The sequence below is a fragment of the Staurois parvus genome, unplaced genomic scaffold, assembly GCF_062004578.1.
Source record: "Staurois parvus isolate SC_StPar_1 unplaced genomic scaffold, SC_StPar_1.0 ptg000696l, whole genome shotgun sequence".
NCBI classification, from domain to species: Eukaryota; Metazoa; Chordata; class Amphibia; order Anura; family Ranidae; genus Staurois; species Staurois parvus.
The window spans coordinates 3,773,232-3,791,784 of NW_028318492.1; the positions used below are offsets into that span (position 1 = coordinate 3,773,232).

Here is an 18,553-nt window from a genome sequence, read left to right on the forward strand (position 1 = left end):
AGTGAAGTTTTTGTCCAAGAAAAGCTAAGAGGCCGTTGCAGAAAGATCTAAGATAAAGCAATGTGCATACTGATGTGGACACTTGTGAAAAGCATGAGTGGTGTGGACACTAATCTTTGTAATATGTGTGGAAATAGCATGCTCAGTGGATAAATGCTTGTGATGTAGAAGACAAAGTGGATAAGACATTTGTCAAGTACCCATCAGACACAGAGTGCAAAATTCAGGTGATGCATGCAGTTGGTTGCTAAAATCCTTCTTGGTGGCAGGACTCACAAAAAAATAACTGGGAGGCTGAAATCTCTACTATAAGTTTAGAAGTAAGTTTTAAATGACATGCTGATTGTACACATTGGAAGAACACTAGAAAAACAGCTGAACTTGTAAAAAGAAGGTACCTACATATTGACAGTTGAAGTTTCAGTTTACCAAAAAACGAGAGTTCAGTGAAGCAAAGTCAGTTCTCTTAAAATACGTCAAGGGAATTCATTTCTGTAATACACACAAAACTAACTTCTCTAGGGAAATCTAAGAGCAGCTCACAATGTATAAAATAATATACCACTAAATATATGAAGTTCTAGGACTTTTATATTATAATATCATACAGAATCTAACATGAATTTACCACCGAAGAATATTTCTTTAACAAGGCTGACATGAAGATAGGGAGAACGACAGAGATAAACTCAGGAAGTGACAATATATGGAAAGCTACAGTTACAAATAAATAATAAAACTGAACATAAAGGTAAATTGGTCCACAAAAGAACTCTTTAATTTATTGTTGCTTAAGCAAAAAAAGTAATTTTTTGTCAAATGAATTGCAACAGAGACCAATTTGGAAGAAACAAAAAACATAAAAACAAGAGATGATACATTGTGCAGCTCTGTCTTGTATCAGCTTTGGTACAACACAATTTCTTGGTAGTTTATTCATATTCTAACAGTTCTGCCAGCAGTTGTGACAATGTACCTTGTTATGCCATCTTAACATTACATTTGCTTATTTTGCATCATACCAAGCAATATACTGAGCAAATTATTAGTGAGGGGCAATAGGTAACCTACTGCATGTCCTGATGTATGCATACACTATGTTCCATGGAAATTCAGCACACCTCCGAACACTTTCATTACACCCAAACTACTTAGCTTCCAGTGCTTTCGTGTAAATTGTTACTCAGGAATGGAGGTTACTAGAAAGTAATTCTTGTGTAGAGCACACTAATCTCTATGGAACAACGTACCAACTATTGCCATAGTCCCTAGTCAACAAAAGATGGCAAACTGGGCAACAAAATGTAGACCATACATAGCCTGTCACTATCCTGATATCCTTCTCATTAGGGGCCCTTGCTCAGTACTCAGTGGGGCTTGTGTGCTGAAGTCTATTTTGAACTGCCCATAACATTAAAAGTCTGCATCATGTATGCTTTTATCTATGAAACTCGATGTTTATGAGGTCCACTCAAGAACTTTCGAAATAGGGCATATCAAAAAGACTACTTATGTTTTAGGTGGATTTGAAATGTTCTGCCAATTCTTACTTTTACTTGCATTTCTGATGTTTATCAAATGTCATGGGCAGAGAAGACAGAAACATGGAAAATGTAGAACATGAAATGGACCTTAAACACAAACTTGTAACAGCACTGGGAAAGAAAATAGACAGTGCAACATAAAGAAGTACACCGATGTGCCAGCTTTACTAATGTTGAAAGTTGTACACTACAAAATAGCCTACAGTCTAGTAAGAACATACGAAATATTAAACATCTGCTAAGATTAATATTTCAACTGCATACAGTACAAAATAGGATTTCTTTATATCATATCCCTACCCTTCCCAAACAACCCAAGCCTCCCAAAGCCTTTCACTGTAAAAGGTAACATTCAAAGTGTCAGAACAAACTGGTGGCATTCACCAATAAATCATCTTGTGCAAGTATACAGCCGTAATGTATCCAAAACATACACAGAGGTTTTATTAAATACCAAGGTAAGTATAGCTGGAACCCAAGGTTGCTTTCAGCACTGCCATCAACGGAAAGCATTCAAAAAATCTTCTCACTAAGCTGCACTCTTCCAAGGATAGGAGAGAAGGGTACAGTATCTGAAACTGCTAACAGGCATTTTTATTATCTGGCTTTTGGTTAACTTTGCTTTAAAAAAAGAAAATCAAGAGGGCTGCTGCATGCAGGGAGAAAACAGTCTATAATGGGACATGGCTGAAGAGATATGATACAGATTCGCCATTATGAGTCCTCCTAATTGCTTCTGCCAAGATCATAGAAATGTCGATTACCTTGAGTAGAGAAAGCAAAAAAAAAAAAAAATTAGTTTTCTTGATTTCAGTAAGAATGTGCATTTTACATATTTCGCACAACTAGTTTTCATAGGGACTTACTATAGTGTGTGTGTCTAAACAGTAAAACTTCTTGTTGCCTTTAGCACTCAACTGGAATAATTTTCAAAATAAGGGCTGCTGGAAACTGGCTGGCTGCTATGGGTGACCAGTACTTTTGCTGGCTGCACACTGTTTCCCACCCAAATGTTGGTAATACAAGTAACAATAAAATGATTAAAAGATTAGAAAACCTCAAGTGGAACTTTAGAAAAAAACATGAAAAGTAAGAGGAATTTTGCCTTACCTGTAAAATCCACATTGTAAAGTACAGTACAGGAGACTGGCTTGCTACTCAAACCCTGGGTTATATGCTTGAACCTTCAGGTAATTGGATACTGGGCAAAGACTTTGAGGACCACCCCCCACTTGGGGAGCCTCTTCCATAACTCTCCTCCATTCTGCAAGTTGCAAGCAATGCAGAGTAACCAGAGAACAGAAGAGAGGTGGCCTGCCTTCTGTACTGTACTCCAAGATATGGAACTTACAGGTAAGAAAAAATTCCTCTGATCTAAATCACACAGTACATGACACAAGCTTGGTATTCAAAAACCCTGGGACCTCCTCAAACATTGAATGGGGGGAAATAACAGGCAACAGGACTGTGCCATCAGACCCCTACATATAAGGGTTAGCCAACCCAGCCTTAGAGTGCTGCTACAAGCAACCTAGCTGGAGCTACAAGTTTCAAGGACTGGACATATACCTGGTAAGACTCAGACATAATTCATAAACTAGGTGGTAGAATTGGAATGGTGAGCTTGATGATGACTGCCCTGGAATTTTCCAAGGAATTTGTGAAAAGAGTATGCAATAATGCCTAACTAGCATTACTGAACGGGAAGTAGGCCCCCAAAGTAATTTAATTTATCCATATGGTGAAGGTAATGGCAGGATGCCAGATTCTGAGAGTAGGACTGGAGAGAAATTCTCTGACCCCTAAAAGTGCTTTTTTTCCCCCCACTTAGAAATAAACCCTGATGGAAGTAAAAAAAGGTGGAACCCCCTGCAGGAAGGAAAGATTTGTGGAATAATATGCCACTCCGAGAAAAAAAAAAATGTGGAAAGGTTCCTGATGAGAGAGCTCCAGTGGCACACCTGAAGGAATGAGAACTGCAGAAGGCTAGTTGAAGACGAGATTCACTAAGGGGTGTTTTCAGTAAGTTGTTTCTGCTAGACAAAGAAACCCAGATTAAGATCGTAAATAAGCACAAGGTGCTGAAAGGGCGGTTGAGACAATTTTTTTCTGCCCATTTAAGTATCTTTTCTTTGACGGAAGGACAGGTATAAGACCAGTGCACCTAAAAGGTGCAAGGCCCAGTTTTGGGAGATTCTGGATAGGAATTTGATTAAAAAAAAATTGGGCAACACAGTGCACTCTGTTCAACCATGGATATGCATGGGAGTGGCCTACCTTTTATAATGCAAGGTAGAATAATACATTCAGAATTCCTTCCAGATATTTAAATCTAAGTGTTAACATACATGCCGGTAATGCCAGAGACTGAAAAGCAAAGGCGGAAGGAGCCCTTGCGGAAAAAGGGAATGTTCTATTGGAAATGGTTCTAAGTGACAGATTCAGAAAACTCTGCCTTAGCTAGGTCACTTGCTGTGTAACAGGGATATAGCTAGCATTGGATGCAGAGACCAGTGTGGTCCTGCTCCGATGTTAGCAAAGTCGCTACACTCTGAGGTTGAGTGTTATGTGAGGTCTTAGTGACTGCGTGCCTGGGTTTTTGCCGTGGCATATTTCACCTGGCTTCTTTCATTTGCTACAAGTGAGTGTATTTCCCTGTGGGCTACTCGCAAAGCAGAGTGCTATATACAGGGTAAGCATGTCAGGAAGGATACAAAAACCCAGTTGTAGACCATCCTGTACCAAGAGTGGGTAGGAGAAGTGCTGGAATGCTTTAGAAGGGCTGTAAGGTGGGATAATGGTAAAGAGTGTGACTCATGGTGTGATACAACACCCGCTCTTTTACTTGACACTAAGCTCTCGTAGATGTTAGCGCCAAGTTTGAAACGTTTGCACTGTACTGTCAATACACTTAAAACATAACCTGGTTTTTACAGTAATGATCTGAGATACAGGGTGACTCTCTCTTACCTGTTCACAATGCTAGACCTATGATAGGGTCATGGCTCCACCTGCAATGGTGGGCCTACCACTAAAGGGATCTTTAACGTCCGGGTTCCATAGGATTGGACTACAGCCTGGGAACTGTAAATCAATTTGTGGATAACTACGCATGTTGCACTGCCAAGGTGAGTGCCTGTGCAGGATCCAGTGCCCAAGGCAAACATTAGATCTTTGGTACAATGTGGGCTCCTGCAGACATGTCCTCCATTTGATGCTTTCAACCTCTGTATGGGTTTTCTGTTTGAAAGCTGGAGGACGTGTCAGTGGAGTGAGAGCAACCCCAAAGCCCAGTGAAACTGCAAGTCCATCTGTCGCTTTGGCAGGCTGAATTTGTAGTTTATTCATTCACAGGAAATCTGCAAGTCAATGATGCGACAGTGTGGGTGGAGCCCTGCTGTTTAAAAAAAAAAAAAAAAAAAAAGAATTCTCTTAGTTGCCACCAGAACAGGTGCCCCGTTGGAAGATTTCTCATCTCATGCTCTGGTGACAACTGTAAAATAATGGATTTTCACTTTGTCTCAAGAGATAATGGTCATCAGGACAAAGGGTAGGTAAGTCTACCAAACACTTTAACGTTATTAGTTCCAGCTAAAATATTTGTGAAGGATGTATCTTAAAGTGGAGTTCCACTCACGCTGTCAAAAAATAAAAGTCAGCAGCTACAAAAACTGTAGCTGCGAACTTTAAAAAACAGCCACTTATCTGTCCCTTGGTGTGTCCCCCGCAGCCCGTTTCACCGGCCGTCCCATATTCCAGGAGGCCGGCATCTTCAGTGTGGGCACCCGGCTGTGATAGCTTGTGGCTTCACAGCTGGGTACCCACTGCACATGTGTGAGTAGTGCTGCACTTTATGAATGGTCCTGTAGTCTTCTGGGACCTGTCATGTGTCCCAAAAGACTACTGGGAGGGAGGGAGGAAGGAAGGACACCTTCCGCTTCCGATCACCTAGGCAATCGGACCGGAAGTGGGAACGGGTACCTGTCAAATTCAGGTACCCGCTACCCGCCCCCCAAAAGGTGCCAATCCTTAATGGGGAGCAGTCCTTAAAGCGGAACTTCCCCTTTTGGGTGGAGCTCCGCTTTAATTATGAATCCTAGAAGAAAGTGGTTGCAGAAACCGCACCATTCCGGGGAATGGAACACAGCTAAATAAAACCCAATTTATATTAAAAGGTCAGTACCTTTCTACACATTCAAGCCCCCTCCCTTTTTTTTCCCTGAGAGGACAGTTGCTAGTTTGACATGTTGCTGTAACTATGGTGACCTCTTTGTGGGTCCAAGTTTGTATTTCACTTTATGGATACTGTTTATATTGCTGCCTATGCAGCACAAACATTTGTATGTATCACATTGATATATCAATAAATATTTTTGGTACCAGAAAATGTCAGTACCTGGATCTTTGAGCAGTGCTTCATTTTATCTTCCTGTGGTATTGTGTTGGTAACCACAACAGCCTCAAACGCCGCATTATTGATCCGAGAAATGGCAGGTCCAGAGAAAATGCCGTGTGTTAAAATTGCATAAACTTTTGTCGCTCCTGCAGAAAGCAACCTAGAATCAAAAATGCTAGTGTTAAAACAAATATACTATACAGGCTTTGATTATACTTTTAAAGGGAACCTGCAAAAACAGAAAAGATCGGATTTTTTGTTACCGAAAAATCGCTTTCTCTGAGTTCACTGACGGACTCAGACCCACCCCTTTGACACTGCTTGTAACTGACTGGAGGGATATGGCAGAGAGGGGGTTTATGCCCAGAGAGGACTGCCCATAGGAGGTGCCAAGTCTTTTTCTGCCTGGTGTCGTACTCCTCTAGGTGGGGCTATAAAACCCTGTTTGTTTATGGATTAAAAAGAGAGGCTGTGTCCGTCAATGAACATATAAGAGAAAAGCAGCTGCTGACTTGGTTTTGAAGCTGCTGGTTCTGCAGCTGTCATTCTGATCCTGGCCTCACTATTTTAATTGAACTGGAACAAGCACATAGTCAGTAAAGTCTGAACTGCTCTCCTGCATACTTGTTCTCTAGTTAGTGAAGCCAGGATCATGACAAAAGCCTTAGAGCTTGCACTAACAAGTCAGGAATGGCAGTTCTCATATTTCAATCATCATGGGCATCCTTTAAAAGGTTAGTTCACCTTTACCAAAAAAATGCTTATGCAAATAAAGGGCATTCCTGATATGTGCCCTTTGTACCATGTACTTGTATGAAAGCGTATCCTGTTCTCTTTGTATTGCTTCCTTTGTGTGAAATCCCTGGTGTTCCTGCCAGTCCCTCTGCTTTCCTATTAAAGACTGACCACAGTAGGGATGGGAGTACACCATGGTCAGTTCTCTAGATGTGCTGGGAACTCAGCCTGCTCCTGTCACACCATCCCTGCATTGCCATTCACTGGGAAGATCAGTGTGCTTCTGTTTCGCCACTCCTAGCTCTTATGCAGCTAAGAACAGAGGAAATGTAATCATTTATAAAAAATGTGGGGGGGGGGGGATGTATGTAATTGTTCTTGTATCTATGCATAAAGGTTTTACCTCATTTCTATTTTGATGTGAATGGGTTGGTTTACAATCAATCACTATAAATAATGCCTGTACTATAGGTGTAGGCCATTTATGTACAACATGAAGCCTGGCTGGGAAATTTCCAAGACGTTGCTAAGGATGTTGCTATGATGCTCCCAGCTATTACTGTTCATCCCCACCATCACCAGAGCAATCTCTCAAACACTGAGCTCAAAGCTACTGCATTAGGGAAGAGAGCTCATCTGGGGAAGTATAAACCAGAGAAAGCGCTCTCTCCTGTAACAGTGAAGGTGAGCAGTAACAGCTGAGCGTCACTTAGCAACATCCTGGGAATTGTTCAGTCAGGCATCATGAGGTGTGTAAATGGCCTACACAAAGCAAGGGCATTATTCAACTTTAATCAAAGCTACATAATTTGTTTTGATCTACTCACATTCCTTATCTGCTAATGCAGTTCTTTGGTAAAGGGGAACTATGCCTAGAATAGAAATAAGAATAATTTCTGCTGTTGAAGGAAGTGCAGAAAATGCAACATCGTTTGCATTCCACAACGGTTTTCTTGGCCGATCCTCCTGCTTTAAGTACCGTATTTGCTTCGGGGCAGAAGCAGAATGGCATTTATACAGCAAGTTTGAGGTTTACATGGTAGACTGATCCACAAAGTACATCAAGATCAAGGTCTTTCATTTGTCTCTCCCCAACTACCCAACTGTTTTTCTTTTTCAATTTGTGAAATGATTGGTAAAGTACTGCAACTTTAAAAAAAAAAAAATACATTTGTTCCATTTTTCAGCAGCCCCTGGAAAATGAATTTCATGGGTTACCTTTTCTGACGTTTCAAGCAAGATGGATTGCAGCCTTCTGGCTCTGAGCACTTCCTGCTGTGCTCTGAACAAAAAAAAAAATCTGCTTCTGGGAGATGGACTGCTCATTTAGCTTACAGGAGAGCAGATCTCCCGATAGTTACACAGCACTCTAGTGGTGGCCAGGGACAGCTTGGTTACAGCAAAGATGGATGCAAACACAGCCAGGCCATGCTGCTGGAATCAGGATTTATCTTCAGAAAAGGTCACCCATCATATTGGCATTTTCCTAGATTGCAGGAAGAAGAGCAAATGCACAACGTTTAGTGAAAGTGATGCTATACTTCAAATTATAACATTTTTATTTCACATGCAGACCTAACACTATTCCTTCAAGTATTTATGACAAAAGGAATAATAGAGAAGTTTTTTTTTTTTTTTTTTAAAGGCCTTTGCCGAAACAATGCAAAGTGCAGGGTTAGAAATTAGGTACTACGACACCATTGAACTGATTTAGTCCGTCAAATCATAATATCTTAAAACAGTCACCCTTCTCCTCGGGCATAGTTTTAAACCATGAAGCATAGAATCCTGTTACTGTCCTGCATTTCACCCTTAGCAATGTCTAGCGCCACGTTTAAATGGCACCTCATTTTTTTTTAATTTTAAAACTAAAAAAAAAAAAAAAAAAACTATACCCAGTCAAACCCCATGATGAATAATCTGAAAAGGTCACCAACAGGGATAATCTGATGGTGAAAACAAAATGACTGCGGACTTTACTCCAACAGGAACCTTTACATTCCAGCAAAGCAGTATGTGTGTGTGTGTGTGTGTAAGATAAGATACTACTTACTTGTCAGCAGCATGGCATATAGTACCACATGTGTCAGCCATGTCATCAACAAGAATTGCAATGCGATCTTTCACATCTCCAACTAATACCATCCTGTCCACCTCATTCGCTTTTTTCCTTTCCTTGTGGATTAAGGCAAACTCAACATTCAGTCGATCGGCAATGGATGTCACCCTGTGAAAACCAGAAGTGTTGAAAGAATAGAAAACGTTCCATATGGTGTTAACATATCAAACATTCATATATCACGTTGGCAAGGTAAGATGCATAAAAGTGTATATTCTCGTTGGAGAACTATAGTGGAATCAGTTTCTGATTTGACGTGTGTGTGTGTGACCCCAACACACACATACATTAAAAAAAAAAAAAAAATAATATAAAAAAAAAAAATTTCGCCACACATACGCCTCCCACCCCCACAAGGAGCTATCCTGCTGTAGAGATCAAGCAGCTATAAAATAAAACAAATACATATATGTACTGTGGCATGTTTTCGCATTGCTGAAAACTGGACAACTTAAAAACAAACTGAATCTATCTTTCCCTGTGATTAACATTCTGTTTTACTTAAAAAGAAAGTGCAACAAAGGTGCAAATGTGTATACATTCTTAAAATGTATGTCCAGGTTGCATTTTTATTGTGTTTATTACATTGTTCATTTAGTACATTGTGCAATTACAATACAGGTGCCAACGATATGCTGGACATAAATTTACGGTGCTACAATACAATAATAATGTAAGACCAGACAGACATTCTAAACAGAAGTAACACACTTCTGGCCAACATCTAGCAGCTGACAGGCCAGGCAGCATGCACAGGCCCATCCAGGTTGCATTTAACTAAATAGTTTATTTGAACCAAGCTTTACTATTACATGTGCCCACTGTCAGCACTGTATAAACTGTGGCAGCAGCTAACAGCTTGTATTATCAAAGGAAACCGTTCACTTGGACCGGCTTGGTCCAAACAAACCATTTGACGTTAAATGAAACTTAGAGTTAGGCTTTAACCACTTGATCCCTAGGCCAATTCTGATGTTTTTCTCATACATGAAAAGGTCTTATAACCTCCAAACATTATATATTATTTTAAGCAGCGGCCCTAGAGCAGGGGTCTCCAAACTTTCTAAAGAAAGGGCCTGTTTGCGGTGCTTGAGACTTTATGGGGGCCAGACTGTGCCCAGTGGGAGTAAATAATGCCCGATCTTTGGGTTGGTGTCAGTGGGTGAATAGTGCCCTGTTTTTGTTGTCATTGGAAGGAATTATGCCCCACTGTTGGTGTCAGCTGCAGGAATAATGCCTCAAGGGCCAGATAAAGGCAAGCCAAGGGCCGCAGTTTGGAGAACACTGCCTTAGAGCATATTTGCACAGCAGTTTTTCAAACGCAATTTTTCTGGAAAAAATACACTTTAATGAATTTTATTGAACACAAACATAATACCCATTTTTTTTGTAAAATTTAAAAGATTGTTACGCCAAGTCAATACGAGGCTATATATATATATATATATATGTACAATAGTATTGAGGTTGTTAAACGGTATCTAAACTTTTTTTTTTTATTGTTTCTCGTTTTGAGGCAGTAGCAAATGTTTTTCTATACTATCTGTGTACCATTTGGGGGGTTACCCTTCACTTCCTGATGACACAGTAACAGTAAAGGCAACAATAAAAGCTTGTCAGATGTTGTAACACTTCTTCATGCAAATCAGAATAAAAAAAAAGTGGCTTTAGATACACTTTAATATCAGCTGAAGATCTGAACCTCTATACCAGAGTTATTTACAAGAGTTATTTTATTTACATTTTAAAAGGAGAAGTTCATCTTTGGGAATATGTTACATGCTCCACCCATTTTTAGGGTGGAACATGCAACCTGTTTCCCACTGCAGCAGACACAGCCCGCTGCCCTCTCTCCCCGTGACAGCAGTACAGAAAGAAGTTCCCTGTACTAGCTGTCACTTTTTGAAAACAGTGCAGCTGTGCGGGGCTCTAACTAGAACTACAAGCACTGACATACTTTGCGGATGTCAGCTTGTAGTTCTCAAAGAACTATCACAGCACTGTTGAATGCTGTGATAGTGGAGTCTTCCTGTCAGTGTAAAGCTGTCTGCCCGTACGAGGTGTGAGTAGACAGATTACAATGACAATCTCCTGAAGTCCTGCATGGCACCAGTGATCTGCTGATCATTGGTGCAATGCTTTGCTGGCTCACATATAAAAAAAAAAAAATATATAGTAATTCACATTTTTTTTAACCTGCAAAAAAGAAAAATGGGCATTTATTATGTTTTTTTTAAAGTAAACAAAAAAAAAGAAGACCATAATATATTTATATACATTTATTTATTTAACCGCCTCCCGTCCGCCATAGAAGGTAATGAAGGGCGCAAGGCGGTTCTCGTTCATATGACGTCCTCCCACTCTAACCACGCATGCGCAGCTCCGGGAGCGCGCAGCGATCGGTGGTGCGGATCACCGATCAACGGAAAGAGCCAAAGATGTCAGCTCAGTAATGTGATCAGCTGTGTCCAATCACAGCTGATCACATGTAAATAGGGAAATGTCGGTTATCGGCATTTCTCTCCTCACGAGCTGTCACAATGACAGCCCGAGGGGAGAGGAGAGCCGGTAAATCGGCATTACGCAGAGAGGACATGTACACTGATCATCAGGGCACTAATGATCAGTGTGTCTGATGGTCAGTGTAGCCCCAGCAGAGCCACCTGTCAGTGCCCGTCAATGCCAGCTGTCAGTGCACATCAGTGCCTCATCAATGCCACATATCAGTGCCTACCAGTGCACATCAATGCCACATATCAGTGCCCATCTGAGCTGCCTTTCAGTGCCACCTATCAATGCCGCCAGTTAGTGCCACCTATCAGTGCGCATCAGTGCCACCTATCAGTGCCATATGAGTGCTGCCTTTCAGTGCCCATCACTGATGCCTGTCAATGTCCATCAGTGCCACCTACTAGTGCCTCCTCATCAGGGCAGCCTATCAGTGCCCATCACTGCAGCCTCATTAGTGCACATCAGTGAAGGAGAAAAATCACTTATTTACAAAATTTTATAACAAAAACTAAGAAAACGTTTTTTTGTTTTTTTTTAATTTTCAGTTGTTTTAGGTTTGTTTAGCAAAAAATAAAAAAACCAAAAAGGTGATTAAATACCACCAAAAGAAAGCCCTGTCTCAAAAAAAAAAAAAGATAAAAATTTCATATGGGTACAGTGTTGCATGACCGCGCAACTGTCAAAGTGCGACAGAGCTGAAAACTGGCCTGGGCAGGAGGGGCGTATAAGTGCCCTGTAGGCAAGTGGTTAAAGATACAATCATGTCTCAGAGGTCTACGGACAATTCCTTGGATTTCATGGCTTGGTTTGTGCTCTGACATGCACTGTTACCTGTGGGACCTTATATAGACAGGTTTATGCTTTTCCTAATCATGTCCAATCAACTGAATTTCCCACAAGAGGACTCCAATCAAGTTGTGGAGACATCTCAAGGATGATCCGTGGGAACAGGATGCACCAGAGCTCAGTTTTGAGTGTCATGCAAAGGCTGTGAATACTTATGTACATGTGGTTTTTTCGGTTTTTATTTTTACTAAATTGCAAAGATTTCAAAACAAAATTCTTTCACTTTTGACATTATGGGGTAATGTTTGTAGAATCTTGAGGAAAAAATGTAAATTAATCCATTTTGGAATAAGGCTGGAACATAACAAAATATGGCAAAAGTTAAGCGCTAAGAACACTTTCTGGATGCACTGTGTTTTACCCAAGGCCCCCTGAAGGATAGTTAAGTGTATGTGTAGACACCCCTACATGTATGAAATTTACATTTGGGATCAAATATACTTTGTTCAAATGCATGTCATGTTTTTAAAGCACATGGTCATATGTGATTATCATGTCAATATAAATATTACTAGTCAAGGTCTTTGCTTGGAAACAGAGAAAAATTTGAAATAGATTCTTTAGATTTTATTGGTTTAGTTCCACTTTGATTGTATTAGTTCCAGATAACTCCATTGTAGGTCAGTAGGTCTCTAATCCCAGAATAATGATAGTACCTTTTGGCACCACCAGCATCAGGAGATACAATGATGCAGTTCTTCCATTCAGGGATGTTCTCCCTAATCCATTGCAGTACTGCTGGTTCAGCATACAGATTATCTACAGGAATGTCAAAGAAACCCTGAAAAACACAAAATGAGATACTATGCCACACATTTACATAACAAGACAGCAGAAACAAAAACAGCAGCAAGTTTATTCAAAAGAACAATGGGCACAAAGCAAACAATCAGAATTAAGCTTTCACACAGATGAAAATGTATAAAGCAGTTAATCTGACATTTATCAAACATTCAATTCAGGTGAATCTTCCTGGTACATGGTTTTAAAATGACAGTGATTGATGCACCACCAATAAATTTCTGTTAAAGTCACATTCGCTGCTTTATAAATATGAACCGTAGTGTTTCCAAAGATACCAAACATCCCTGTTTAGTATTTTGAGGTTCCTGTAATGGCTGTAAAAAAAAAAAACACAAAACATTGTCTTCCACCCAAACTCTCAAAATACATACAACAACCATCTAGTGATGGTTATGAACCTTTCAAAACTGTTCACTGCTCTGTAGCTGAAGAATGCAAACCTCTATAGGCAAGATTAGATGGTTAGATCTCATCTGCAAATCATAGGAAATATACAGGGAAATCTTGATTAATCTGCCGTGGAAATGAAAGTCTGGTCATATCATCTGGCACTGCATGTAATCATTGTAAAGGCATATATACTAGCTCTTTTATGATCTAATGGGCAGCACAGTGGCTAAATGGTTAGCACTTCCGCCTGGAAGTACTAAGGTTGCTGGTTCAAATCCCAACCACAGCATCACCTGCCTGGAGTTTGCATGTTCTCCCTGTGCCTGCGTGGATTTCCTCCGGGTACTCCGGTTTCCTCCCACATTCCAAAGACATGCTGCTAGGTTAATTGGATCCTGTCTAAATTGGCCCTAGTATGTGTATGTATGAATGTAAGTTAGGGACTTTAGATTGTACACCCCTTGCGGGTTAGAGACTGATGTGACTTTGCAATATGTATGTAAAGTGCTGCGTAAATGGACAGCGCTATAAAAGTATCTGAAATAAATAACCTGTAAAACCAAAAAAATAAATTTGTCTGTTTTGGCTGTGCATGAATATGTCAAAACCACCCCATTCTTGTGATGGGTCAGACTTTTGAAAGGTATATGGTAGACCTCAAGACACCTTTGCAAGGCATTTGCCAACTATTTGTTTTAAACATTTGAAAGTAAAATCTAAAAATGTGCACCAATTTAACTAGGGTCTTGACTTCTGGGATACACCTGCATCTTGTCCAGTAACAGTTTACTTTCCTAATGGTATCTGAAGCACTCTCATTGGACAGGAGAAGAAATGTTTGTTAGGACTCAGTCTCAAAGTCAAACCCCTAGTAAGACTATGAAACTGAAATAAAGAAGCACCCAGAGGGTGCTTTGTCTGGCTAATAAAAGATAATAGCCGTCACCTTGTCTTAGGAAGCACTTTAGGTAGGAGATTAAAGATGGCGGTGTGCCAGTAAAAAATGCAGTACAATATGGCCATAAATGCAACAGATTACACAAAATATTTAATACAATTCTGTCTCTCTCTGCCCCAGTTTTACATTTATAACCAAAAGTTTAAATGTGGTCTACATTTGGATCATGAGAAAATCAGCATAAAGGTTTTCCCTGTCACCTCAATATAATGGTTGAGCTTTGCACATTTGCCCTATTCTGGCTTCTGTAGTCAAGGAACTGCAAAACACAGTAGATTTCCAGCTTCATAATTCACACACCTCAATTTTTTGAGCTGCCAAAAGAAATGACTGAAAAAATGCTTTAAAGTCATGAATAGATATAACATACCATGCAGCACTCAGATAATAGTATTAGGCATAAATGAATAAAAAAAAAAAATGCAAACAATGTTGAATCACTATGCATGAAAATAGTTCATAGTTTCAATACTTCATAGATACAATGGTGATGAGGGTGACAGTCTATATCTGGCGAAAAGACAGTATTCGTGACACCGGTGGTAAAATGTGAGAATAGGTTGCACTAACCAGATTGCGCTATATTAAGCGCATATGAGTAATGAAGTCATCTGGATGTGGACATCTGGACCTGGGTGTTCTGACGAGCAGCGACAGGAATCACAGCATGTCAGCCAGGCTTCTGAATGACCGAATTCTGATTGAAGACCACCAGAGGGAGCCAGCAACCAGGATGTCATCAACCTTCTTTAAACCAGGTATCCAGAGGTATGTAATATGTTCAAAACCACCAGAGGGAGACTAAGCCTTGGAGAACATCCGACGGTTCCCTTAGGGGAAAACAGGCTCAGGAGGAAAAAGAGCCCAAGTGCAAAGGGTATCTTAGTGCAACACTGCTTTAAAAAGGTGCAAAGTAATGACAAGAATAAAACTCACATGTAATAACTAATGGCCAAAAAAGAAATCCACGTGAGCTGCCCTCAGTGACCTTTCCATCCACGTGGATTTCTTTTTTGGCCATTAGGCCACTTGCACTTATTACATGTGAGTTTTATTCTTGTCATTACTTTGCACCTTATTAAAGCAGTGTTGCACTAAGATACCCTTTGCACTTGGGCTCTTTTTCCTCCTGAGCCTGTTTTCCCCTAAGGGAACCGTCGGATGTTCTCCAAGGCTTAGTCTCCCTCTGGTGGTTTTGAACATATTACATACAGTGGGGATCGAAGGTTTGGGCACCCCAACTAAAAAATTTGTATTAATGTGCATAAAGAAGCCAAGGAAAGATGGAAAAATCTCCAAAAGGCATCAAATTACAGATTAGACATTCTTATAATATGTCAACAAAAGTTAGATTTTATTTCCATCATTTACACTTTCAAAATAACAGAAAACAAAAAAATGGCGCCTGCAAAAGTTTGGGCACCCTACAGAATTTATAGCATGCACTGCCCCCTTTGCCAAGCTGAGACCTGCCAGTGTCATGGATTGTTCTCAATCATCGTCTGGGAAGAACAGGTGATGTCAATCTCAAAGGCTTTAAATACCCAGACTCATCTGACCTTGCCCCAACAATCAGCACCATGGGTTCTTCTAAGCAGTTGTCTAGAAAACAAATTAAAAATAGTTGACGCTCACAAAGCTGGAGAAGGCTATAAGAAGATAGCAAAGCGTTTTCAGATGTCAATATCCTCTGTTCGGAATGTAATTAAGAAATGGCAGTCATCAGGAACAGTGGAAGTTAAAGCAAGATCTGGAAGACCAAGAAAAATATCAGACAGAACAGCTCGCAGGATTGTGAGAAAAACAATTCAAAACCCACGTTTGACTGCACGATCCCTCCAGAAAGATCTGGCAGACACTGGAGTTGTGGTACACTATTCCACTATAAAGAGATACTTGTACAAATATGGTCTTCATGGAAGAGTCATCAGAAGAAAACCTCTTCTACGTCCTCACCACAAAAATCATCGTTTGAACTTTGCAAATGAACATATAGACAAGCCTGATGCATTTTGGAAACAAGTTCTGTGGACAGATGAGGTTAAAATTGAACTTTTTGGCCAGAATGAGCAAAGGTACGTTTGGAGAAGAAGAGGCACAGAATTTAATGAAAAGAACCTCTGTCCAACTGTTAAGCATGGGGTTGGATCAATCATGCTTTGGGGTTGTGTTGCAGCCAGTGGCACAGGGAACATCTCACGAGTAGAAGGAAAAATGGATTCAATAAAATTTCAGCAAATTTTGGATGGCAACTTGATGCCATCTGTGAAAAAGCTGAAGTTAAAGAGAGGATGGCTTCTACAAATGGATAATGATCCTAAACACACCCGAAATCCACGGGGGATTACATCAAGAGGCATAAACTGAAGGTTTTGCCATGGCCTTCACAATCTCCTGACCTCATAATTGAAAATCTATGGATAGACCTTAAAAGAGCCGTGTGTGACAGACAGCCCAGAAATCTCAAAGAACTGGAAGACTTTTGTAAGGAAGAATGGGCAAAGATACCTCAAACAAGAATTGAAAGACTCTTGGCTGGCTACAAAAAGCGTTTACAAGCTGTGATACTTGCCAAAGGGGCAGTACAAGATATTAACTCTGCAGGGTGCCCAAACTTTTGTAGACTCCATTTTTTTGTTTTCTGTTATTTTGAAAGTGTAATTGATATAAATAAAATCTAACTTTTGTTGACATATTATAAGAATGTCTAATCTGTAATTTGATGCCTTTTGGAGATTTTTCCATCTTTCCTTGGCTTCTTTATGCACATTAATACAAATTTTTAGCTGGGGTGCCCAAACTTTCGATCCCCACTGTACCTCTGGATACCTGGTTTAAAGAAGGTTGATGACATCCTGGTTGCTGGCTCCCTCTGGTGGTCTTCAATCAGAATTCGGTCATTCAGAAGCCTGGCTGACATGCTGTGATTCTTGTCGCTGCTCGTCAGAACACCCGGGTCCAGATGTCCACATCCAGATGACTTCATTACTCATATGCGCTTAATATAGCGCAATCTGGTTAGTGCAACCTATTCACATTTTACCACCGGTGTCACGAATACTGTCTTTTCGCCAGATATAGACTGTCACCCTCATCACCATTGTATCTATGAAGTATTGAAACTATGAACTATTTTCATACATAGTGATTCAACATTGTTTGCATTTTTTTTTCATTAATTTATGCCGAATACTATTATCTGAGCGCTGCATGGTATGTTATATCTATTTGTCACTCTAGGAGGTTTTACCTTTTCATGCTAGCTGCTCTACCGTATAGATCTAGCGCTCATTTTTCTCCAGATAATTGTTTGCTTTAAAATTCATGGTTCCTGTTTGTTTAGAATTACTAGCACCATTTAAGCACCTTTCTTCTGGATTAAGTACACAATACATTTGGGTAAACATCACAGTAAATGGACTAAAGGTGACACGAGGATGCACAGTTTCATAGAAGAATGTTTCCTGAGAATCTAAGGAGAAGGAAGCCAGAGGACACCAATCTCCCAAGATGTATCTAAAAACCAGTGGGTACTGAGGAATCTGACTTTTTCTTCTATTAACAATGAAATAAAATTACATTTTGAAATTGTTTCATGTGTCTCATTGGATTATGTACTTTTTATTTTAAATAATGGCTGGCAGAAGACAACCTGGCCAATTTTGCTTGAAACAAAAAAGTTGATCATATTGGTTAGCCCTATCAATTACATTTTTGTCAATTAAGTTTGGAACCTGGCTACTTTCATGACCACTTTAGCCACCTCCCGCCCACCCACCATAAGAGGAAAAGACAGGCGCAAGGCAGTTCTCTCGTTCTGGGATGACGTCATATGACGTCCACCCACTCTAAGCGCGCAGTGCGGCGATCGGTGGTGCGCTGTGTCCCTCGGACACACCGGATCACCGATCAAAAGGAAAGAGCCAAAATCACAGCTGATCACATATAAATAGGGAAATGCCAGTTATCGGCATTTCTCTCCTCACGAGCTGTCACGCTGACAGCTCATGAAAAGAGGAGAGCCGGTAATCGGCATTCCTCGGAGGGGACATGTACAATGATCATCAGGACACTGATGATCAGTGTAGCCCCAGCAGTGCCACCTGTCAGTGCCCATCAATGCCACATATCAGTGCCCATCAATGCCACATATCAGTGCCCATCAGTGCCCATCAATGCCACATCAGTGCCTATCAGTGCCCATCAATGCCACATATCAGTGCCTATTAGTGCACATCAATGCCACATAT

General features: G+C 40.4%; 1 protein-coding gene across 1 annotated transcript in view; it reads right to left on the minus strand.

Moving 5' to 3' along the window:
* Positions 1–752: 752 nt before the first annotated feature.
* PRPS2 (phosphoribosyl pyrophosphate synthetase 2) overlaps positions 753–18,553 on the minus strand; it is a 96,824-nt gene continuing 79,023 nt past the window's right edge. Inside the window, exons 4-7 of the mRNA XM_089652995.1 lie at positions 12,808–12,932; positions 8,729–8,902; positions 5,941–6,100; positions 753–2,308 (exon numbers count right to left, since the gene is read on the minus strand). Of these exons, the coding sequence (XP_089509121.1) occupies positions 2,216–2,308; positions 5,941–6,100; positions 8,729–8,902; positions 12,808–12,932 (552 nt within the window). The 3' untranslated portion in view covers positions 753–2,215. The remainder of the gene's footprint in view (positions 2,309–5,940; positions 6,101–8,728; positions 8,903–12,807; positions 12,933–18,553) is intronic.